Source organism: Hylaeus volcanicus, chromosome 3, assembly GCF_026283585.1.
Source record: "Hylaeus volcanicus isolate JK05 chromosome 3, UHH_iyHylVolc1.0_haploid, whole genome shotgun sequence".
NCBI lineage: Eukaryota > Metazoa > Arthropoda > Insecta > Hymenoptera > Colletidae > Hylaeus > Hylaeus volcanicus.
In genome coordinates, this window is record NC_071978.1 from 24,955,134 (window position 1) to 24,979,607 (window position 24,474).

Consider the following 24,474-nt stretch of genomic DNA (forward strand, 5'->3'; position numbering starts at 1 on the left):
CGAGGCTGTGTGTTTCCACGTGGCCGAACCGACATGGTCGCGTGTACCAATTACCAACGAAATTCAATCGATACAATTTTTGTATTAGATCAACATCCAGGGGATCCTCCAGGGAGAGGATTTGAGTTGAAATGATCATTTTCGGTGCCTTGTACCGATAAAAATGGATAATAATGTTACTTTCCATCGCGTGTGGTTAAATTTGTAGTTACATCCAACTTCAAATTTGGCTGGTGGACCCGGTATATCGATTTGAAAACGTATGAATATTCTCAACGTGAATATACTTATCCTATCATGGGGAATGTTATTAGTTCTTCGAGAACTTTGATTCGTTCTTGAATTTCTCAAAAGTAAATTACACGAAAAAAAAAAGCTGCATTCTGATACTTGATCGACACGAGCGAACGCGATCAAAATTATCTACGAAAGATTCCTGCCTATAGAATGCTAGGAAAATAATTCAAATAATTTTTGCAATTTACTTGGTAGTCGAGTGCATACCGCGTTCCACGTCATATGCCATTTCTTCGCGATTCTCGTCTCTATCGTACCACTTTCCTTTCGTGTAACAAAATTTATGAAATCTTGAAAGGAAGAAAGTTCGAAATCGTGCGAGAGATACACACGCGAACGCTTTCAACCACGGATCCAGTCCACTTACCTGACGTCTTCCGGTCCCCCTGTCGCGCAGAATGGCGTAAAGTTCCCCGAATTAAATGGAAGACGGGGGCGAGGAGGGTGGAATGTAGAATGTGGCGCTTGATATGACGAAATGTAGCGGAAAGCATTAACGGAAGCTGGCCGCGAGAACGAATCGCCGGCGAGGACACTGGATACGTCCGAGGATCGACAAGGACAAAGCCCTTTTCTTTGAGGATACTCTCCGAGTGTTCCGGTATTCACAAAGAAAGCTGGGGAAGAGCGATGGGAAGAGATTTTCTTTGAAACCGCCGAGAGTCCGTTCCGAGGTAACTCGAGGGAAAATCTCAACTTTACAGTCTATCTCCCTCGAGTGGTTCGGCCGCGGGGGCTCTCGAATCTCGCCTCGCGATTCAACGAAAGCGTTAAAAGCCGATCCCTATTCTCGCCTCGGATTTTTCCTCGGGACTCGAAGAATCGATCCGTCACCGGGAACATTCGTTTCGCGCGAAACGCGTTCGTTTGTCCGCGGTTGTTTGTTCTGTCCATTCAACGGGGCGCCGAAAACAGATTCCAATTAAACGCGCTTCCAGGGAGTGGCGAGGGGTGGGGCGGAGGGTAGAGAGAGAGAGAGAGGAAAAAAAATCACAGGAATGGGACGAATGGCCTCGATCCGGGGAAACAATAGTTGCTCTCGATCGAAGGCATTCAACGCCCTTCGCGACGAATCTTCCGAAGCCAATGGCCGAGCTAAAAGGGAAACCAGCGGCTTTTCTGATTCCACCGTGGTACGTGGTTGGTATAATCTGTTCGAAATTCTCAAGCCCATTCAAATATGTTACTAAAAACGATGAAAATCAAATGAAGATACAATAACACGAAAACTACCAAGACGATTTGATGATGTACTCCGAACTCCTCTAAATTTCTCTACCGACGAAACTCTAAATTTTTCACCGCGATTTTCTTAAAAACAATGATCGTAGCAGAGACTTAATTCTGTTCATAAATCAGGTCGTTCCTCCCCCTTCTAATTACGAAGCTGAATATTATAGTTTGAATGTCTGGCCAGGTACAATCCCATTCTACTGCCCCTATTCCAGTCGAACTTGCCTACCAACTTAAACAGAAACGTTTCCCTTTGTCGTACATAAATCTGATCGACCCATAAATTTAATTACGAAGCTAAACTTGTATGTATCATACAATAAGTACGCGTTGACCCCAGCAATTTTAGTTTCCACACCGAAGTACTTTACATTTAGCACCCTGTTTACGACAACTACCTACAAAACAACGTACTAAACTATCAACTGCTAATCAATACAACCAACACAAGATCGCGACTAGTTCTAGGTCCTGCGAGAAGGAGTGCCTGAGAATGAAAGGGTCATCGAAAATAGATTGCGATCGACCGCCTCCAAGGAGAGAAAAAAAAATAGGAAAAATGGGAGGACGACGACCTCGATCCTGGGAAACAATAGTTACTCCTGATCGTGGGCGGAGGAGCGTTGAACGGGAGGCCTTCCGCGACGAATTTCGAAGGCAATGGACAGGATAAATGGAAAACTAGTGGCTTCCGTGGGAATCGCGCGTTTCGACGATGGCAACGACCACGGAGCACGGTTGGCCAATTAATTTCACCTGACCCGAATCGAGTGCCTTTTGTTTCCTGCGCGAGTGACGCATTGATCGCGCCTCGATTCGACTCGATCGCTGAACCGAATTTCCTGGCCATCGAGATCCGCAGACTTAGCGTTGGTAATTAATTAATTCGAGAAATGAACCGCGAAGCCGACGCCACCGGCGACGCGTTACGGAGCCAGTGCGAAGTCCGCAGATGTCTGCGAACTGTGGATAGAATTTTTTTTTTTTTGGAGTAATGTATGACGATTGAAAAATATTATGCGTTGATGCTTACGTACTCGAGTTCATTTTCTGTGGTAACGAAGACTTCGCGCTTACGGTCTGACTCTTCTGTTGGAGTCGTCCTCAAAATCTGTGAATAAGAAAACTTACCTTAAAGTTACCAAAAAAAAAAAACGGCATTTATATTGGTGTTATTCAAAAATAAAATCATGACGTGAAATTAGCACTCATCGAAGGATTTATGGGTAGTTAAATTGAGACGAACCTGAAACAAATCAAATAATTTGACGTTAACAAAGGAAAAATAAGTCTTGATAAGAATATATAACGTACGACCATCTTTAGGGATGTCAGGGGTAGGTTCGACGATCGTTGCGCTTCGAAGGTCTTCGTTTACTCCAGTTTTATTATAAAATATAATAATACGTAACATTTACGCCACGTCGAATATTTACGTACTATATGTATATTATGTACAATCGGTCAAGAGTCGCGCGAGCGACGATTGATCAATGCGAGCACGCTGTGCGAATCGTCGTCGCTCGGTTACGCGGAGACGAGTTAGTCTACGGGAACTTGTGCGTATCTGCGCGAGCACGCACCTTAGGAATAACGCAACAACCGTCTCCACTCGCACGGTTAATTGTATCCCGAAAAATTCTAAGCCAGCGTGGCCAGTGATACGACGATGTCCGTTTCCAGTCGCCAAAATCCGCGACCGCTCGAAAAATCGAAACGTTCGCCCCGGGAAAACATCGGGGAATTTCGCTAACGGCGATGAAAACGATCGCACGGCCCGGTACGTCAAACAGAATTTATTTTTCCTCGGTCCGACCGTGCGCCATTATTGTTATTTATTATACAGAGCGATCCTTTTTTTTGCGATTCGCGTTATAACGACGAGCATCGCTCGGCACGTCGAGCCATTCCACGCCACGGCAGCGTCGACGTTCCAGTTTCAACTTTGAAGCTTTCCTCGACCGTCTACTTCGAGATTCGAGCTAAATTAATAAATTTAACACGTTTATAATTAGACTGCAGGTGTCTATGCGTTCTCATATCTTTATAGACGCGGAAAAAGAAATTTAAATGAAATTTAAACGAAAGTATGTATTGTCTTCTAAACGGTGTAACATGTAGTTGACTTATTTTATTTGGCATAAGTGCATAAACATCCGCAATCTATTTATGATAAACAACGTCAAGGTGCGACCAAGACCGGCTCTTCCAAGCACTTCTTATTCATACCTGATCATTAAAACTCTTAAACACAACCCAACGCCTACAAAATGATTGTTCGAACAGAGCCAATCGTGCTTTCATCCTTGCAATCGTCGAGTCAACAACCCCTCCCTGTTCATCGTACACGACTTCGACGTCTCCTTCGATTTGCGCTCGAACGATCTAATTGGACATCGCTTCGAGGGCTTTCCCACCCCCCTGTCAGAAAGACTCCCGACCTCCTTTTAATTACTCCGCGAATCGTTAGGGCGCATTCAAGGTCACGTCTGTGATTCCTCCCTTTTTCTGTCTGAGCGTCTGTCAACGTTCTTCAGCGAGATTGGACGAAGGAATATAAATTAATGGAGAAATGTATATCGACTTGGAATAGTGAATTTACTGTGGTTCTAGCAAAATACTCATTTTTGAAGGATAAATTTTTCCTGAAATTGCGGGCGTATTTTCTTTAGAATATATTCGTTCGAGGTGATGCAAGGAGGATTCTAGCCCTTTGCGCTCGAGTGGCACCTCTAGGGCGACATATGTAATTTAAAAGTAATTTTTTGAACGTACAATTTCAATTTTACTTATACCAGAATACAGCTAATTATTGCTTGAAATAATAATACACTGAGTCATGAATGTTCGTAGATGTTTCTTTTCGAAGTAGAGCTTTTGGTTTTACAGAAATTTATTATAAAAGTGGACTGGATTTTATTCTATAGAAATATGCCTCGAGCGCAAAGGGCTAGAATGCGTTAACGATGCTGTTTTTAAAAATCGAGCGTTTTTAACACACTTAAAGCCATAGAATATTCTATGTATGGCTTTAAGTGCGTTAAAACTTGCCTGGCACCAATATCATTCAGCGACGCCAGAGGAAGCGACGAAGTCACCCAGAGTGTTTCACTTTTCATTACACTTTCGAGTCACATTTTGTCGCGGAGAACCTCCGGTAAAACATACTCTACGTTAAAAAAGAAACGGGATATAAACGACATATTCACCTAACCTTCAACCATCATTTTGATATCTCGAATACCTTTTCCTAAGTTAATCTACGACGTACACGGCGCTGAGAGCCGCGCAAGGAATCAAAAATATCAAAAATATCGCGTTCGAAAAATAAATTAGGAATCTCCTTTTCGTCCTCTTCATTTCGCAGCTTCCGTTCTTCGCGGCACGTCAAACCAGGTAAACGTAGACGAGCATCGGGAGCTGAATGTTAACCAGTCAGCTTTCTCGGGACGCGAGGCGAACCACGCTCGACTCCATAATACGAACGGAGGAAAATTTAATCTTCTCGGAAAGGGGAACTATTCCGAAATTGCGTTTCATTCGTTCGTCGACGTACGTATATTCCTGGGAGGTTTTGTTCCTCCCCGACGTGGGCGCGTTACGCGTGACGCGTCACGCGAAGCGGAAAAACGAAGGCGGGGGGTGTATCCGACAGAAATTCCAAACACGATTCTTTCAGACGTCTTCCTCGCAAGCTCGTTACAAATTCTACCGCGAGCCCTCGCGGAAAAACGGAAAAATGCGCGAGTAGACATCGACGGGGGAGCGCGGAAACGACGGCAACAGGTAAGACGCCATCGTAACCGACGCAAATTCGATTTTCCTTTCGAACGTCCCGCTAGGAAGTATCGGAGGAAAGGATTCCGAGCTCCCGAAAACAATGGAAGAACCTCGTGAACGTGGGTGTACCCTGTGTCAGCGTATTTCGATCTAGTGCTACGTGCAATAAGGAATATTATTATTCCATCGAGTGTTACAGGGTTGAACAAATGTCTGCTATTTGGGAAACATGTATGATTCCTGTAGCGATCCAACAGTCTATTGGCTCCAGCATAAAGCTTGGAACTTCCCCATTTTAACTTTGAAGCATTCTTTCCCATTAAAATAAATATCTTTTTCTCTAAAAATTTCGTAGCTTTTATATATCCATCTACGGAACCTCGATGCCGCTTGTTTTCAGACCCCTGACACTCGAAATATCGATCTTCTCCCCTAACTTTCTCCAAACACAACCCCCTGAATTTCACTTTACTCGCAAAAGGAACTTCAACAATATCAATAGCACGAAAGTTCTGCGGCGTTTCCAGTGTTTCCCTCGTGTTTACCTCTCATCGACATCTCCTTGTTCTCAAAAGTCGGTTGGTATCCAAACGAGGAAGAGTGTTTAATCGACGCGACCGATCTAGTCGCCGAAGGAGAATCGAGAATTCGAATTAGACCGAACCGTCTACGAAAAGAAAGCTCTTTACCTCAGCGAGAATCTCGAAATCGTGGGAAAACCGTGGCTCGGGCTATAATTTCGTGTTATCTCGTCTTCCTATCGCCTGCAACAGTTGCCAGAACATCCTCCGAACTGTCTACGACAGCTACAAGGCTTCTCAAACTTCGGCCCACTCGGAGAAAGCACTGTAACTTATCGCTGGTAGACCCACGACCTGCGTTGACTAACTGTGCAAGAATCGTGTACCGAGACGGGTGTCGTAGCTACCGTTGACTCGAGGTCTGAAAAGTAAGTTCATCGAGCTTGAAAACGAGCGGAATAAGGAGATCGTTTGAATCGACTGTGAGAGGAATTAAAAATCAAGTCGAGTGAAAATCGTGATCAAAACAAACCGAGTTCCAATCTTAAAGCGGTGACGCGATAAGAGACTTGGAAGAAACGAGGGAGCAAAGCACTCGACCATCTAGCCACTAGACTCGCATTGCCTTGTTCAAGATCAGAAGAAGAGCTATGCGCCCTGAAAGTACCGACTATAGATACTCCCCCACTCTAAAGATACCGATCTTTTTACTTTGACTCTCCCGCTACCACCCTTGCAGTGTATCCAATGCTCGTAGCGCAATCCCCGCGACCAGAACAAGTTCGTACGAACTTTCCCCTTTGTTTTTGCACCTCCCCAAGGTTGCAACAGGTAAGACACCATCAAAATCGACGGGAACTCGATCTGGGAGTCGCGCGAACAACGATAGGCGTCGCTGATCTCGCGAACTTCCCGCCTGGAAACACCGAAGGGAACGAGTTTCCCAACTTTTCTTTCATCCGACTTTTCCCGATAACCGGCGCTCGGGAATCCGTGCTCGGGCTACTTTCATCTCCGTCCGTTTTTCTTGCCGTCGAGGGGATGTCGCGACACGCTGGAATCTCTTGGCAAACACGTCGACCTCGCGAAACCGTCGATGGGAGAAACGGACGGCGACGTAGTTCCTCGCGTCGGCTCGGACCATCTGCCCGCGGCGAAACTTTTCCTCGTTTGGATCGTTCCTGGTACTTGCCCGCGCTCGAACGTTGGGGCGTCGGAGGGTGGAACTCTTCTGGATAGGGTAAAGTTGGCAGGTGTGGGCGAGAGGAACGGTTTGGGCGAGGTGTAATGGAAATCAGAGTGCGTGATGGAACTCATTGACATGCACAGGAATATTTCTTTAATTTGATACTTTAAATATTGACCCATTTAGGAAGAATTTGAAGAAGAGTTTACTTATGTAGGAGTGCGATATATAATATGAGGGTAAGTGTGTGAGTGTATCCGTGTATGCAATGGTTGCGTGGGAACGCGGTGTGATTGGTTATTATAATAATTCGGAGTTCAGTTCGGTCGAGACAGTTGTAAAAGTCAGACAATGAGTAATTCGTTGTCAAACTGTAATACGTTTTAAAGTCGTTAGATTCCTACATTAAAAAAGAATTTTCCACGTTAACCCGTCGCTGTCACTCGGGGTCAAAATGGCCCCACGCGCAACTTTAAGCTAGAACTACTATAAGTTATTAATTTTATGAAAATATATTAAAAATTATGATTGTTGTTTCAGAGTTATGATTTGTTTTTACGTATTGCCTCCTTGCTGATTTTTTTTTTGCCATTTTGAAAATTTGATAAACATTTTTTGCCATGATATTCTAATTCTGAAAGGTTCAAACTAATATCCTGAATTTTTATGAGTCGTTCCGGAACGATACTGGCAACGCGGCAATCGTTTAAATATGGCTTTAAATATGGGGTCATTGGGACCCCCTGTGACCGGTCGCGTTATTTCCAGGACGTGTGACCTCCGAGGGGTTAATATATATGTTAATGTAACTTAATATTAACTTGTGGATACAATTAAAAGATATATCAACACTTGACGAGCCTTTTATGTATCTCATTCGCAGGAATGTACGGTAGAAGTCAATATTAGCCTAGATTAATATATACTAATTGCAGAAAATTCTTTCTTTAGTTGTACACTGTCCCTAAATAGACCAACAGTAAAGCCCCTAACGACGAGTAGACAAGCAACGACACAATTAATAAAATCCAGGAACATCGAAATTAAAAAGCCTACAAATAAACGCTCGCGCATATTAGACGTTAATATTTGTATTTTCGTCTTAAAGCAACCCATGAAATGTTTCGTGACTTTCCAATCCACCAGGGCCGAGATATATAAAGAAAACCGTGGTCCACACGAATCCATACCCGGAGAGCGTTGTAATTTTTTTGTTGCTTTTGGGAGAACGCGGAGAGCCCCTCGAAAAATGAATATTCTCGGGAGGGTGAAATTTCTGCCAATAGGAACGCTACCTCTCGCGGCAATATTCGACCGTCGAAAAAGTTAAAAAATAGGGGAAACAGCTTCGCAAATACAAGACGAAATTGACAAAAGAACTTTTTTGCTTCGTATCCTGCGAATGGACAGCTCTCCGGTCGAGCTGTCGATCGATCGATTCCTCATTGGTGTTCTATGGCTGGGAAAATATTTTCCAGGATCGGCTGGAAGGAACCAGCGAGCCCCAGGAACGGATGAACGTTAAAAACGGGAAGTCGAGCGTAATAATTCTCGCCAGGGCTCTTGCACGCGGGACGCGAGTCGGAGGAGGATGGAACGAGGCGTAAAGTATGTCTCCGGGGGAGAACACCTAACCATGATGGCGTATAGAAAAACGGAAGGACGTTACCGACTAGGTTCGGAGACGCACAGTCGAGTACTTTGTTCGATTGTTTCACACCGTGACGCTTCCACACCGGTTCCTTAAATCTCCCACGGTAAATCTCGACGTCGTCGCGCTTCCTCCGACCGGGAACTTTCGCAGACCTTCGATCCTCGATGTTCCCTGAACGTTACCAAGAACATGAAGGGTGACGAGGAGTGATGTCGGAGTGAAACCCTCGTGAAGGAAACGGGAAGAGGGACGATGCTTTGACTGGCGTGGTGACTTTAAGTATAGTTAATAGAAAGCGTGGAATGGTAAAGCTTTTTGAGTATATTAACCCTTTGCACCCAAGGCCACTTTTTAGTATCTACTCGAGGTGCTTTCTTAACATTCTATTGCCACAAATGCTAAGCTATCGAGATTTGACAATCATGTCACCTTTACCTCACCGACAATCATTTTATTGTCCTCATTATATTATACTTTGAATTCCAAAGAAATTAAACCTAAATAAACATTATTGCTGATAGATTTGCTGCGTGAAACCTAATGGTGATTGAGAGTCATCTCCCGAGTGCAAAGGGTTAAAAAGAACACCGATAAGCATTTTTCCTATAAGGATATTCTAAAAGAGGCTCTAAGGCTTCATTGCTTCATAATACCAAAATATGACTATCGTCTTCGTTATCGTGGACGCTTCGTCTCCCTTTCCATCGTCGTCTTTCATTCGAAACCAAAGATTGGATACGCTCCATGCAATTTTCTATCGGAAATCCTAGAGCGACTCTTATCCTTAATCCTAGAGAAAAATCCTTCGGCACTCGGAGGAACGTCGAAAGCGATCACTTTTTCGACGTCCTCTCTGCCTCGAGGGGTTTCGCGAGGTCTGAATTCGTACTAAATCGCGAAAAAATCGTTCGCCGACGTGCAGAGGCGCGGAGGCCGGATCGCGACGCAATTAGTCCACGCGCGGCTTAACGAACTCGGTTCTACAATTACGTTTTTCGTCTCGCGGCGCGTGGCTGGAAAATTCAGTTTCCTCGGGCGTAAAAAGGGGCGGACGGGGACGGGGGACTAAACGCGGGCACGGAACGGGAACGAAAGAGAGGTGAAAGGCGGACACAGAAAGGGTCCGCGGCTTTTAGCGATTTTATGACGATTTCAATGGCGGCGTTGTTTTTGCCGCGACCGAGAACGCCCGCGACGCGACAGATCTTCCATTGAGCTCGCGTCGCACGCTCCGCGAGTCCGACGCGAGAGCCTGCACCTCTTTTTTCACCATTTTTTATATGCTAGACTCTTCATTGGCTATTAGAGCGATTAATAGGGATTCTTCTCGACGTCAACGGCGCGATCCAGCAGCGAGTATAATCGCGTCGGGGACAATGGGTCCGATTGAACGTGGAATAAAAATGAGCAGGGACGATTGCGGAGTAAAACTAGGTCATGCGTGTGTAGAGCGTGATTTTCCAGGAAATCGAGGGAGAGAAGGTGAGCACAGGAAGGATGGAAAACGTGGAAGTGCAAGAAAATTTTCGAAGATGACCTTTCGTCGATTGTCGACGTATTAAATTTGAAGCATTTACTGGAGATAGTTTAAGGATCTTCTTGGTCTAAAAGAGCTCAATAACTAAAGAAGAGCTAGCTTCGAATTTTAGTTTGACCATTAGATGAAAAATGATTTTTCTCGCTCGTCGTTTCAGAGGCCAATTTTGATTTTAGTTCGTTCCAGGCGGTGCATCGACAAAGTTCGACGAACCACGATCGACCTGACGTTGCGTGGGCGCAATCGAAATCGGATCGAGCCGGCCGAACGTGCATCCGCGAGGAATCGACGGTGCGTGGAGCCAGAACGAACCTCGCGGTCCTCTCGACTGGCTCCGCCAACGCGAATTTAATCCGGAACAATGGGACAGTGCCTTCACGAATCGTTCCCCGTTCGCAGAACGGAGGATCGATGTCCTCAATTCCTTCGCGCCATTATTCGTGTCCGACCTGCGCGTGTAATTTTAATTGCGACCAATCGCGGCGCTCTCTTAATTAGGAATCATCGCTGGCACACGGCATCTGAGCCCACGGAACCTGAGCAAACCCGATGTTTTCGCTCGAATTTCTATTCTGTTTTACCAACGTTACTTTGCGTTGAAAAACACGAAGAGTTTGGTTTAAAAATGGGCTGCTATTTGGGTTAGTTTTGTAGGAATAACGAATTGAAAATTTCACATGCCACGTGGCAGGAGTGATGTGATATTAATTTGTATGGTAGAGTAGCTGAAATTTGAAATACGTTTGCATATATTCAACGTGGAGTGGTGTTCAAATAGTATCACGATTTCCAAATATGCCCTGCAAATATGGCGCCTACACTTCGTTGTAATAAGCTACGTTTTCTTTTAAACAAATAAAACCTTCAACGTATGGTGACTAACAAAAATTGTTACCTATAAAGCGAGGCAATACACCTACCCTTGTATATTACCCCACTCGCAACTCTTTCCTTACGAGACGTTTCCTTACGAGACGTTTATTCTGTTCTAGCGGCCCACGCGTGGAAACCCTAGTTGCATCGCGTCTAGTAGAATCATGGCACGATAAATTCTTGCGTTCGCGGTCTCTGTTATACTCGCGAGTTTCGGTGCGATCGTTCGGAAGTAGCGGGGAATCTTCCGTGTAAAAGACTGCAGGGACCTGGAACTTTTCACTTTACGTGCAACTGCGCTTTGACTACGCAAAGAGTGGCAAAGAGTTTCGATCCGCGTCCCGAACACACTGTTCCAGCGACGACCGCAAAAGAACGGAAAGGGGTGAATCGATGGCGCGCAATACCGTGTTTGGGCGTCGCAGAAAACCAGAAAATCCCCGTTCCGAATGGAAATTAAAACGTTTCAACGCGAACAAATGAGAATTCTTCTCTTCTTTTATCCCAGAAATATATGCTTAATTCCGGATCGATACAATTTACAGGAAATGTATTTCTAGATTACCCCGGAGCCAATTATACGCTTTCAAGAGGGAACGAGTTTATCTGTGTACTTTTGTTAAATATTTCATTCTCTTCAGCGATCAAATGCTACAGCGACGAGCATTTTTGTTAATTTTAAAATAATCCAGAGATACAGCCAGCGTACTTGTTTATAATGAAACGTTTATTTGGAAATATCAAAAATCATCGTTTAAGCTTCATTTGATAGACACAGAGGATATGAATGTTTCTGAAACTGACTGGACTTTCAATCCCATATCTACCATTCCACGAGGACTAGAAACACATTTCCAAAACTATTCACCATACGCCTGCCATATCCAACAAGAATTTACCCCATTTCATCGAAAAAAACCACCAAAGGTATTCGAAGCAAGCTCTCCCGGATAGAAAGGTTCGCCAGAGGCCATCGTTAGAATCATCGAACGGAACTATGAACCACAGCCGATGGTATATGCGCGCGTGCTCCTCTCAAACGCGCCCGAAAGTAACCGCAGCGGAGAAAAGCGAACCTGGAAACGCAGAGACACAAACGTGAATCTCCAACGGAAAGCGCCGACCGCAAAATGGGAAGTAGAAGCCCGAGAGAACGGTCAAAACGTGGCGGACTCCGACTGGGGAAATAGTTACCGCTTCGAATACGCGCATAACTGCAGCAAGTATTTAATGCCGGGGTCGTGAATCGTGCGAGACACCAGAAGGGAGACACGTGAATTAATGGGAAAAAGAAACAGAAGCGGAGAATGGGAGAAATATAAACCTCGACGAATCGTTTCCCTAACATTGTATTTTAAACGACTAGTGGCTCCCTCAAAGTATGGGTTTAAGGAAACGACTCGTTCGATCGCCCAGACGAGCCACAACCCCTAATTTTAAGGGAGCATTCTAACACTTTTATAAATAAACAATTTCTTCTTTCTTTAAACAACACTTTCCCAAGAAAACGATGAGATGAATCAATATGATTCAAGTCCCCATTCTCTTCAGGAAACTGATCTCCGTGTCCTACTTTTCTTTTCTTCGATAAATATGTAACATTTCTTCCCGAAATTCAGAAGTATATCACCCGATCACCCAAATCCAGAATCGTGCTATAAAGTCTGGGGGAACGCAAGCGTACGTGCTGGTTTCCCTGCGCGTCGAATTAGTTTTAGATCGTACGTTCCGCCAAGCATGAGAGCTCAATTTCCCCGATGGTGATTAATCGCGCCCCGCGAACATTTCGAGGAACACGAACGCCTATGCGTAATTTAATCTACCCGCGACGAGGTCCCTTAAACTCGTAACGCGAAACGATTACGAGTCCGACGTACCGAGTTTTCGCGCGCAACGACGCTGCCGTGGATTAGGATTAGGAAATTGAACCCTATCTAGGGTTCGTTAGCGTACGACTTCGGTTCCGTCGAATTCCCTTCGCTAGGGATCGATGGAGATGCCAGGAATACGATTTCGTAGTACAGCATGCACGGAATGTTCCTGTTTGTTCATGTTTTTAATGCGATACGTACGCTGCGCCTCTATTCAGCTAATTCAGTTGAGTAGAATTGTAATGATAATTGTGTTACAAAGCTATCTAAAAATAAACACAAAAATTAGGAAACCTTTTGAATTGTACGTTCAAAAAAAAATTTAGGAAAATTCTGTGCACCCTGTAGACGACTTTAGAGAATCCCAGTGCTTTCAACCCTTTCGCGACGGAGGGCCTAATCTAGATCTAACCCAGGCTGCCTGGAAAATTTCTCAACTATCCCTTGACAGACAGAAGGATAATTAGATTTCGCGCGCTAGGAATTTTTCCTTCCCATCTATTTTTTTAAGTAACTCCTGTAAAACTCTCAGTTCTCATTCAAGCAAACTCGAATCAACTGTACTTAATACTTCTGGCAGAAAATGTGTAACCTTCAATTAAGGGTGTCTAGAGTGCTCTTTTCCTAGAAGCCAGGGAAACTTTGCCTGTCAGCCGTTTAGTGCCCGCATTCCCGTGCAACGATGACGCAGCTGCTAACGGTGTCGTCGCGAAAGGGTTAAGAACCACGAGTGGGAAAGTTTCCACATTCGCTGGAACGACCACCGCTAAACGTCATGTCTTTTCTCGCAGCCTGAAACGTTCTCACCTCGTCGCGAGGTGGAATGAAACGCCCTGCGTCGCGGTGCTTCGAACGTCCGGATGTAAATGTACGTAGACATATCGATTAGGTTTCTTGGGATTCTTGGAAGAAAGGGATCGAGAAGTTCCGTGAAATGTCACGAGAAGAGGGTCACAGGCGTAGCGATTTTTTATAGTTCTACGAAACGGTTCGCACATGGGTGGTACGATAGGTAAACGTGGAGTGTAGAGAGTTCTACAACCTGTTGAACGATGCGCCCGTCGCGAATAGCATTATTTTCGAGCACACTTCTTACATTTAATTAACTAGTCCGTAATTGGTATCTGGTCTGTAACTAATCATCCACGCCAACGTCTTCCTCGACCACGTTTCCCCGTCGCAGGATATTTTCAGCAAAGGCTGGAGTTACGTTAGGAATAAAGTGCGCGAATTTCCCTAAGGACTTTCTTTCCAACTTCATGAATCGTCACGTCTGTGACCCCTGAAAGTAACGAAGAACTCGTTGCCCGGTCGAACCGCGCGTTTCGCGGCGACGCGACGCCCAACGACGTCGTCGAAACTTTCCTGTTCGAGTTAATGCTACGCTACACACGTAAAACGTTCATCTATAGGTACGTACATAGCAGTGATCGTGCGCTGAGCTATGTACACGGCACGCATACGGAGACACGCTTACATTTGAACAGACAGACGGACAGACAGTCGACTCAGAGCATACCCACATGAACGAAGAGGCTCGATCGCGACGACGATGACGTCCCGGTTCACGATCAACAGACCGTCACGAACGACAGGGTGGTCGTCTTCGGCGAGGCATAAGCGTGGATCGACTGCGAGTATCTCGATTGTCAAATGCGCAGCGGATCCGTGTGCGGGTTGGACGGCTTGTGTCGCGGGGTGCAGAAGCTCAGCCCGAAGCACAGCATCAGCAACGCCACGGAGCTGACCAGCAGGTGGCTTGACCAGGACACGGAACACTTTCCTGGAACAATCAACGCGTCCATGTCAACATCTGCGGGCACATCGGTCGCTTCACGCTAATGGATTTTCGTCCGGGGTAGTAGTCGAATACTATCAGTCGCTGAGGACAATTCTACTTGTCCGTATCTAGAGGCAGGCTTTACCCTTGACGCTATTTTTTCTTTGTTGAGGGAAATTTGTGACGAACTGAGACGACTGGGAACGATAGACTTAAACTGTAGGGAACGCACTACCTTTTGATTTTCTATCGCAGTGTTAGAAACTGGTCAAATTCGTCAAATACTCGACGAATGGTCGATTTATCATTTAATAAACGCATTCAAGGAACTACCTCGTTTTGGTCATGCGATTAATCGCTCCTACTCCCAGAAAATTTCCTTTTTCAAGCAGACTATCCGACGATACCGATGCCTAAACAAACAAATATATCTATCCACCCAAAATAAAATTAGCTAGGGTGCGACTAAACACCCCAAAAGAGATTGCCTTCGATTTACCGAGAATTGAGAGAAAGTCGACGACGCTTCCGATAAAATCTTACAAAATCTTACAACGACCGCGTGAAAAGTGTTACGAGGGTTGTTCTATTCGTCCTCCAACGAGCGTACCTTTCGTTAGCATAAATCCGCGCGGCAAACGAGACCACGGGTGGCAGAACGACTCGAACGCGGTCGACGAACCGGCTCGTCTGAATCGCGGTGAAATCAAGAATTACTGGTCGCAGACGCGTAGTTTCGCCAAGTTACAGCCGCCATAAGTCTCGACAGGTTACGCAAGGTCTTGAAATGGGCGCGGGTCGGGCGGGTGCTCGACGAAATGTCCCCAACGCGGCGTCGCAGGCTTCCACCGAAATGTGGAAACTTCCAAGAACGACGTTACATTTGTGAGAGTAATCTAGACTTTTTCTATGCATCGTCAGGACGAGAATCTCGCTTAACGACACCATCGCCGCCCATAACGTTCAACCAGAGACGAGGGAGTAACTCGAGCGGGCATTGGATCGCGGGCAAAAACGCGGCTCGTATGGAATCAACGTTTATTCAACGATGTTCACCGTTTGAGGAAGACCGGGCGGTGAAACGAGTCTGAAACGAGGTCTTCTTTGAGAATTAATTCCGAGGTAACGTAACGCGGGCGCCGACTCTTCCTTGCGCGACGTGTTTACGCGCGTTATGGAGACTAACAGGTATTTTTTACACGCACGTGTATGCGTTAGGAACGGCACTGTGCAGAGTTCATTGCGGGTGGTTGCTTTCGAGACGTTGACTTTGCAGTGATCTCAGTTTAAGGGCTTGAGTACAAATAAAATAGAAAAGCGAAAGTGTCGATAAATTAAAGTCTACGCCCTCTGTTCCATAACTAGCCGGAATGGCTGCAAAAATAACAGAACTAATTAGAAAATCTTGACGTAACTATCTTCTTTATTCAAAATATTCTCCCTTAGCCGAAACATAACGATTTGTACGTTCAAAAAGTGCATCAAATGACTTTCTCATGTCCGTGATTGGAATGGTGTTGATACTGTCACTTAAACGTGTGTATCTTGGCTTCTAGTGAACGAAGTGTCATGAAACTTTCAGAGGTTAATAAAAATTGACAATAAATCATAAAACAATCGGCCATTAGTAGATGGCGCCCCTGATCCCTTAATCCAACATAATTCAAGAATCCTTGAATTACTTCTCCAACAAGCCTTATCCATTTCCTCAAATTGAATATCGTAGACAGCCAACGATACTGGATCTGAGAAGTCTACGAATGGGCGCCTTTGGGATAAGTGTTAACGATAACGAACAGAAGGGTTAATTTCAATTTGGACGAACGGAAAATTGTCGATCGATGCGTGCCAAGAATTCTCGAGGTAATACGAAGGACCGGGAGCCCTGATGGCTGGTGCGGATCGTTAAATCCACGCTCAGAGCGTTACTCACCGAGATTGTATACGTTAGCACCCTTCCCGCAAGACTGCCGCACCTCCCGGTTGTCCCACCCTACGGGATACATCACCAGGCCGCCGGATATCATCACTGCTGTAACGAGAAAACAGCACCACGGTTACATCGTCGTGGGTTAAATCTCGCCTCGTTCCATCGACAGTCGGGTTAATCCATCGGCAGATCGTTGGAATGCCGTGCATTCCTCGCGTCTCCGATACCCCCACGGAATCAACCCCTTAATCTCAGCCTTGTTCGGGTTCACGCGAACCTGGCCAATCGACTTTGGAATCCGTGGTCAACCGCGTGATTTTCCTCGAGCTTTCCCCCTCTCGATCACTGCGTTTCCGGGAGTGTCTATATTCGATTCGACGAGAAATTTCTTTGATAGATACGTCGTTGTTTAAAGGAACTTTTTCCAGAGCGACAGAGCTTGGAACGCTGAGGATAAGAATGTGTAATTTTGTATGCTTCCAATTTGGAATTCGGAAGATATCCAAAAACAAAGTTTCTAGGGTTAAAGAAGGCTACACTTAACCCTTTGCAATCGAAAGGTGACTCTCAGTCACCACTAGGTTTCCTTTCTTTGGAACTCGAAGTGCTCAAATATCAAATTAGAGATCTCATTTTCGAAGTCAATCTAAGCTTAGCATTCGTGACAATAGACTGCATCTCGAGTTGCTGATAGATACCAGAATAAAAGGCATCGAGTGCAAAGGGTTAATTTTCAAGAGTGTAACAAACTAACTCTGTGGGTGTAAATAACGTGTTCCAGTCATGATAAGGTAGGAGCATTTTTCAACCGATGAACGTAAAAGGGGTGATACAAATTGTTTGTTCGAAAGACAGAGCGCAAGCGAGAAATACGAAGCATCGTTTTCCCAATAACGCGACGACAATTGCTTCCGCGGCGAAAGAGTTACGATTGAATAAAAATGACTGAGACCGCGGGGATCGATTTGCAACCGAATGAACACGATTGCCCGACGGAGGTGTTCCTTTTGCCGTTGATTGGGCCGCCAAGCAGTCCGTGCACGACCAACAGCGGCCGGAAAACCGATTGCCAGGCGTTGCTGGACTACGTTCACCAGGTTGTTTCTACCAGAGCTGTAAAGTACTAATTACTTTTGTATCGACTACAATTTGAAATAAATACTTTTGAATTAGAAAATAGAATAAGAATATTTATTCTTATTCTTAATTAGTGAGTAATTCGATTACTTTTTAATAGTTACTTGTAACTACCCAGAAAGTAATTAAAAGGTATTCCAAATCCAAAGTAATTGAAAATACCTAAAAGTAGGTATAATTATTACCTTTTAATTAATTTTAGGTTTTTTGAACTTCTTTCTGAACAGTTGTAAGTAGTTATTAAAAAGTAATTGGATTACTGGTAGTAGTTAAGTAATTGCAAATGCCACTATATATGCGACAGAGGCTAATGAAATCTCCTGATAATAGAACATTCGCGTAGTAGAGTGTTTTTGGGATGACAGAGTTCCGAGTAACGAAGCCCCACCGTAGTAGAATAATATCATTTATCGCGTGTATTTTCAAAGTTCCTATGATATTACGGTATGTGGTCGACTTTCGGGTTCGGAAGTGCAACAGTTGATTCATTGCCCAGTGAAATCTAATTTCGAGGAGTCTGATGCGCGTTCGCAACCAGGAAGGTAATATATTTCGGCGCGTTACAAATTTACGTCATAATATGATAATTACACAAAAACACCGGCCAAAATTTTTGCTCGTTTTCAATTTCGCCCTGCGTTAGTCCCGAATTCGATTCTTGGGGTGATCGAAACAGTTCTGACAGTGTTTCGAATTGACCCGAAGGTAAAAGAACGCATTTCGAAATGTTAATCATGGTTTCGTGTAAAAGATAAACACGAACTTCTACTATGAATTCGGACGTATCTCACGGTTGAAGATTACGATTTCATCCGCGTTGCAATTTCCCGTCGAAAATAATTAATGATCTTTTAAGCACAGATCGATAGCTGTTGCTTAGTGTTTCAACGTATACGTTACTTCGCGTTACAAAGTAACTTCAGAGTACACGAGGTTTTCACGGATTAACATGTAACAGCGCGGGGTCAACGACGTGTCGGTGAGAAGCCAATTTAAAAGCGCCAACTCCGGGGAAAACGAGCGACGAACGAGAAAATGGAACGTGTCAACGCTTGAAAGAAGAATGATATTCGAGTAATATCCTTTTCTTTGTGGACCGTTCGTTGTGTAGCTCTCCTTGGGAAGCGCGTCTCTCCATTACTTTGCAAACACTAAACGTTCGTTCCTGTTACCGTTTCGTATCTCTCCGTCTAGACGTTGCTGTGCCCCTCCTCCTCCTCCTCCTCCCCCCCCTCACTCTATCTCTCTCTCTCTTTCTCTCATTTTGTCGATCCACGTTGGATCGCTTTCCATGAAACTTTGCAAACGGTAAAATGTTATCCCGTCTTCGGAAACGATACTGCCACGAGAAGATAATACCACGGGATTAAACTGTGCTCGGGGAATAGGGAAAGTCGGCAAGACGCTTAAAATTCGCTGTAGTCCGTACCCCGCGGTTTCGCTGAAAAATTTATTTTAAATCGTCCCCGGGATTTAAGACCCCCCATCCGCGACGACAGATCCTTCCAACGGATGTAACGAGCCACCGTGGAGATCAAGTTACTACTTTTACTGGGGCGCAAATTTTCAAATGTACCGGGGGAAAAAAGTTTCACGGTCGCGTGGAAATTAAAAGTAGTGGAATTTCATTGTAGCCATAGAATTAACCCTTTGCACTCGAAAGGTGACTCTGTGTCACCATTAGGTTTCACGCAGCAAATCTCCGTAAGTAGAAATGGCGAGAAATGGTCAGACACGAACGAGTTGTATATTAACCCTTTGCACTCGCGAGGTGACTCTTAGTCACCACTAGGTTTCCTTTAGGTTTCATTTCTTTCGAGCTCGAAGTGTCGATAAAATGATGTCTGCGAGGTAAAGGTGACCTTATTCTCAAATCTAGATAGCTTAGAATTCGTGGCAATAGAATGCTAAGAAACATCTCGAGTTGCTTGGTAGATACCAGAAAAAAGACCTCGAGTGCAAAGGGTTAAATTCGATTGAAATTTTGAAGACTCGACTGTTCGATCGAATAAACTTGTTGCGAGATCATCTATGACGATCGATATCATTTCGTATCCTTTATTATTCCATTTCGAATGCCCCTTGTTTCCAATCATCCCAGTATACAACACGTCACAAAGTTCTTTTCTAACGATTTAAATATTCTACATCAAAAAGAAAAAAAAAAATCACCAACATTAACCTATGTTTCTTCCTTCGCCATAAAAGATAGACGGTAGATCGATTGTGAAGCTCTCCTCCAATCGCGATGCTCGTTGCAGGCTCATCGGTCTCTGAATTTATTATTCATCGCTTTCCCCGAGAAATCCGTCTAACCCGTTGAGTCTCTCCGATAGCCTACCCGTAAAATATCCTTCGAACCTATCGCCAAGTCCTGCGAAACTTATTACGAAGTCTATTATGTACCGGGTACCCGATGTCGAACTTATTACGGAACTTGGCGTGTAACCCGTTAAGAAAGCCCGTTCCGGAGTCCATCGTGACGAGCTCGTGTAAACTTTATCGCGAGTGTAGCGCAATCGTTACGCTCTGGAGCTTATTACGCGCCGCATTAATTATAGGTCGAGTTCGCCGGTGAATCTTAAGACGACTTTGCGTTCCCCGAGAGGTTCTTGGCCCCGTTTTTTCGCCCGGCAGCAACAAGGCTGAAACTTCCGACGCTTTCCTAACTCCTTGGAGAATGTCTTCCTTTGCGAACGTCGCGAGAATCGGTGGGAGAATTCAAATAGAGGAATCTCTGTAGAAACTGATACGGTATCTTATAGAATAAGGGAATACAGTAAAGAGTGGATAAATGCAAGAAAATCGGTACCCAAACATTGCATTTGTCCAGTCGGGGGGTTTCTATTCTGTGTTTACATTTGGCTCGAGTCGAACGTAGGAAAGAACAGGGAGTGAAAGAAAAGGAAGGAAGTGTAAGACCGCAAAGTAGTTGCGGTCAGTATTGGTCAGACATGCGACTCGGTCTTCGGGACGTCTGTGATTTTCAAGAAGATGGACTTTGCACTCGAGGCCTTTTTTTCTGGTATCTACCAGCAACTCGAGATGTTTCATAACATTTTATTGCTATGAGTTCTAAGCTATCGAGATTTTAGAACAAGGTCACCTTTACCTCAACAACAATCATTATATCGATACGTCGAGCTCCAAAGAACTTAAACCTAAAGAAACATTAGGTATTGTAGATTTGCTGTGTGAAACCTAATGGTGACTGAGAGTCACCTCTCGAATGCAAAGGGTTAATAGACCCAGGACTATTAAAATGAGCTTTTGCAAGCCGACAGAACTTGAAATCTTAAAGATAATGATATATAATCTTGGGTGGTTCCACGTAATAATTTAAACAATATTTGAGATTCAAATATCAGAAGGTAAGAGGCGTTTCAGAACCTTAACCCACGCGTAATCCACACAGGCTAACTTTAAAGTAAATCTTCTAAATATAATCTTCTTATAAATCCATACAGAGTACGATTTACTCGACCAGCGATAGATGAAAGCTCTAATAACGTAAAGATCGAAGGACACTTACCAGCCAGCAGTTGCAAGGCACCCAGAATTCTCGTGTACTTGGGTGTCTTCAGTATGTGAGGCAGAAAGCTCAAGGCAGCGGCCAGAAGAGTCAGCGCGCCGATCACCGCGATCGCGATACCGATTCCCATCGTCACGGTGCTCGCCTGCCACCAGGCACTCGGTATGTCCCAGAAACTGAAATCAAATATCGCACCCATTGAATAAAGGGGATGTTTAACGCTCATTGTTCGGAAGGAAATTCAATTTCAAATTAAATTCGTGCGCGATAATCGTCGATCGATCGTTGTTGTTGGGTATAGAGCATCAAAATTCTGTATCACGTCTACAATGCGTGAAATTTCCTAAAATCTATGGAATCCATGAACTATGTCAAATACACGAACTGTATGAAACCTCATGAAGTTCATAATAAAATATTAGGTAGACTGGAAAGTAATGTCGTTTCTTTAACATTAAATTCAAACAAATATTTTAGAAATCTATTATTCTAATATTATATTATAAATTCTAATATTCTATCTTTAATCGATTATATAATCGCCCTCGTTATCAACATCCTTTCGCCATCTGGTGTGCAAATTTTCAATGCCAAATCGATAAAAATCAATGAACTAATGAATGATAAACAAGTATTTAAAATTCCAAAAACGACATTACTTTCCAGGCCAACTAATACATGAGATCTATGAATCCTCGAAATCTATGAAATTCGTGACCTTCGTCGAATCTATGAAATGTACGGTGATCCATGAAATTTATAAATTTCTTTTCTTTAGAGTGTCTAACTGCACAAAACCCCTTTCGCGTGACGAACGACGAAAGAACGACTCCAGTGTCCTCGATTTACTATTGTCCTTGAATTTACAGGAATGTTCATAGTGATTCGAACAACGACGAATGAATCTGTAAGAAGAAGCTGAACGTGCAACGTTCCAGTTAAATGGAACGATCTGAAACGCGCACGGCTTTACCGATGAAATGTAAACACTAAACGAAAAAGCGCACCGTAATCGCGGAAACTGTGTACCAGCTTTAATCAACGAGCTTTGACCGGGAAGTTTCAGCGTGCGGAGAAACCAGCGCGTTCCGATTACGGTTAACGAATTCCATCAGGAAGAGTTCCGCTTTACCTTCGACGTCTTACTCAACAAAATAATTTTGTTAGCATCTTGGACTGCGATACGCGCGTCGATCGAGTATATATTAAATTAGAGAGCCATCCTGAACCTATAGTTACTTTAACGTTTCAGCTATTCGATAAATATAAGCTCTTTCGATATCAATATACTTCAATGAGAATAAGTAGCACGAATTGCCAAATAGAGTCATTTACTGTTTTAGTTAAATTATCAGAAAAGAAACTGCTTGCGAGACGACTTCCTTCCTTTTTCGATTTATTCCTAACGAAGCACGAGAGGATTCACAATGAAAAAATTCGACCGTGCGAAAAGCCAGGCTTGAAATCACGATAGAGATCGGTTGCTCTCGAATTTGATTCTCTAGTGGAGCTTGTCAAGTATTTATGGGTGTTCGGAGTTCACGGTTCGAATTCGTTTCGTGATTCGCCGGCGTTAAAACAAATTACGATAGTTCGATACACACCCGTTGGAATAGTGTACCGTTTCCGGATCGCGGATCGCTTTCATGTCTTCCGTGAAACTAGTCTACGCCGGAAACGAGCAAAAAATAACTAGAGCAGCCTTTGAAGCTTTATTTGTCTAGTGAAAGTTACTTTTTTTCCTTTGAAATACATTCTGATATTTATATTCCTTGATTGTCTGGGCAACTATTCGAATATATACTTTAAATTCGTTAGAATTCATCAAAGAAATTTTTTGAAGTTAACTGGTTTAAATACACAGAGTATTCTATTGGTTGTCTGTTATTTGAATACAATTCTATCCTCGATCAAATTTCCCACGAGCCAGGACAACCTCGACTACTCGAAAAAATGTTCATATTCCGTTCCAAAGAGCTTCGCGCCGTTTCGACTTTTTCCAGTATTTCCGGTTTCATTTTGCACGCACTTCCGTTGGTTGCTCTTTCTGCACTTTTTCGAATCTCCGACAACGTCGAAATTCCCGTCAAATTTTGTCTAAAAGCGTCAATGTACACTCAATTAAACCCCTCGTGAACAGCGAAGTGTACGAAACGGCGGAACAGATAAATACTACTCGAATAAATTTTGCCATCGGCTTGGACTAATTTGCATAAAAGCATCGGGTTCGAAACGCGTTCCCCGGCGAATGAGAGATCGTAATTCGAGCTGTCGAAATGAAAAACTATCGACAAACGGGAGTTCGCGAACTTCTTGTCTCCTGGATACGGCCTCGTTTAAGTTTTACTGGCCTCGTTTCGTCGGGAAGTGGCTCGTTATGAATGAAAACGCTGGTATAGAGGGTAGTTTCGAAGTGTCGGAGAATTTCTGCTCTACAGTTCAAAAGTAATAAAAAAAAAAAAAAGAAAACGAAGCTCGGTAATCGTCGGCCGACAAACTTCGTGTTTCGAAAATATGATGCTCTTATCTTTACTTTCGGAAGGGGGAGCGTCTATAAACGAGCGTGTATTACGCGGGGTGCTCCGTAAACGGTCGCGGAAAGTTTATTTCACAGAGTCGCGGAACAAGTAACGCTCGGCGTATTCCCAAACTTTTCCAGAGCGTTTCTTGTCGAGGAGGATCTACGAGTGAAAATGCGGCAGATACAGTCGAACACGAAGAAAACTCGTTTTTTCGCGCGGTGGTGGCAAGCACGGTTAGAAAACGAGTCGGAAGGGGAGGGTTATTCGTCTCCTTCTACTTTTATTGTTAAATAGGGAAGACGTGCAATTCTCATTTGTTCTCATTTCGTGGCTCGTACGTACCTGGAGTACCTGGCGCACTCGTAAACTATTTCTGGTGCAGCGTTCGGCGCCCTTATTCGTGGATAGTTGCAGCGCCGAAAGGAACTAAAGTACGCGTCCGCTTTTCCCAGCAGTCGTCCCTGAAATGCAAAACACATACACGGCCACGTGAAACGAGCACGAAACGTAGCACAGAGCCGCGAAGGGGGTTAAGGTGGGAATAAAAGCTAGTGCGCGCATGGACACCAGAGAAAGAGAGAGAGAGAGAGAGAGAGAGAGAGAGAGAGAGAGAGAGAGAGA

The 24,474-nt window shown here is 44.2% G+C and overlaps 2 protein-coding genes across 14 annotated transcripts in view; one reads left to right on the top strand and one right to left on the bottom strand.

Annotated features, from left to right (window-relative positions):
* LOC128874008 (band 7 protein AGAP004871-like) overlaps positions 1–24,474 on the top strand; it is a 249,293-nt gene that overhangs the window by 158,321 nt on the left and 66,498 nt on the right. For 3 of the 11 annotated variants that reach the window (XM_054118204.1, XM_054118208.1, XM_054118210.1), the window contains one exon: positions 15,654–15,854. The exons of the other annotated variants lie outside the window; for them this stretch is intronic. The gene's annotated coding sequence lies outside the window, so the exon portion shown is untranslated. The remainder of the gene's footprint in view (positions 1–15,653; positions 15,855–24,474) is intronic. 11 annotated transcript variants of the gene reach the window in all.
* Positions 2,001–24,474, bottom strand: part of LOC128874010 (LHFPL tetraspan subfamily member 6 protein-like) — a 33,052-nt gene continuing 10,578 nt past the window's right edge. The window contains exons 2-6 of one of the 3 annotated variants that reach the window (XR_008456550.1): positions 24,196–24,314; positions 21,332–21,507; positions 16,666–16,764; positions 14,472–14,735; positions 2,001–2,641 (exon numbers count right to left, since the gene is read on the bottom strand). Coding sequence is in view for 1 of the 3 variants with exons in the window: in XM_054118214.1 (XP_053974189.1) it covers positions 14,602–14,735; positions 16,666–16,764; positions 21,332–21,507; positions 24,196–24,314 (528 nt within the window). In the remaining 2 variants the exon portion in view is untranslated. Of the gene's footprint in view, positions 2,642–2,899; positions 14,736–16,665; positions 16,765–21,331; positions 21,508–24,195; positions 24,315–24,474 lie in introns of those variants that run through there. The other 2 variants (XR_008456549.1, XM_054118214.1) reach the window with 2 other exon arrangements.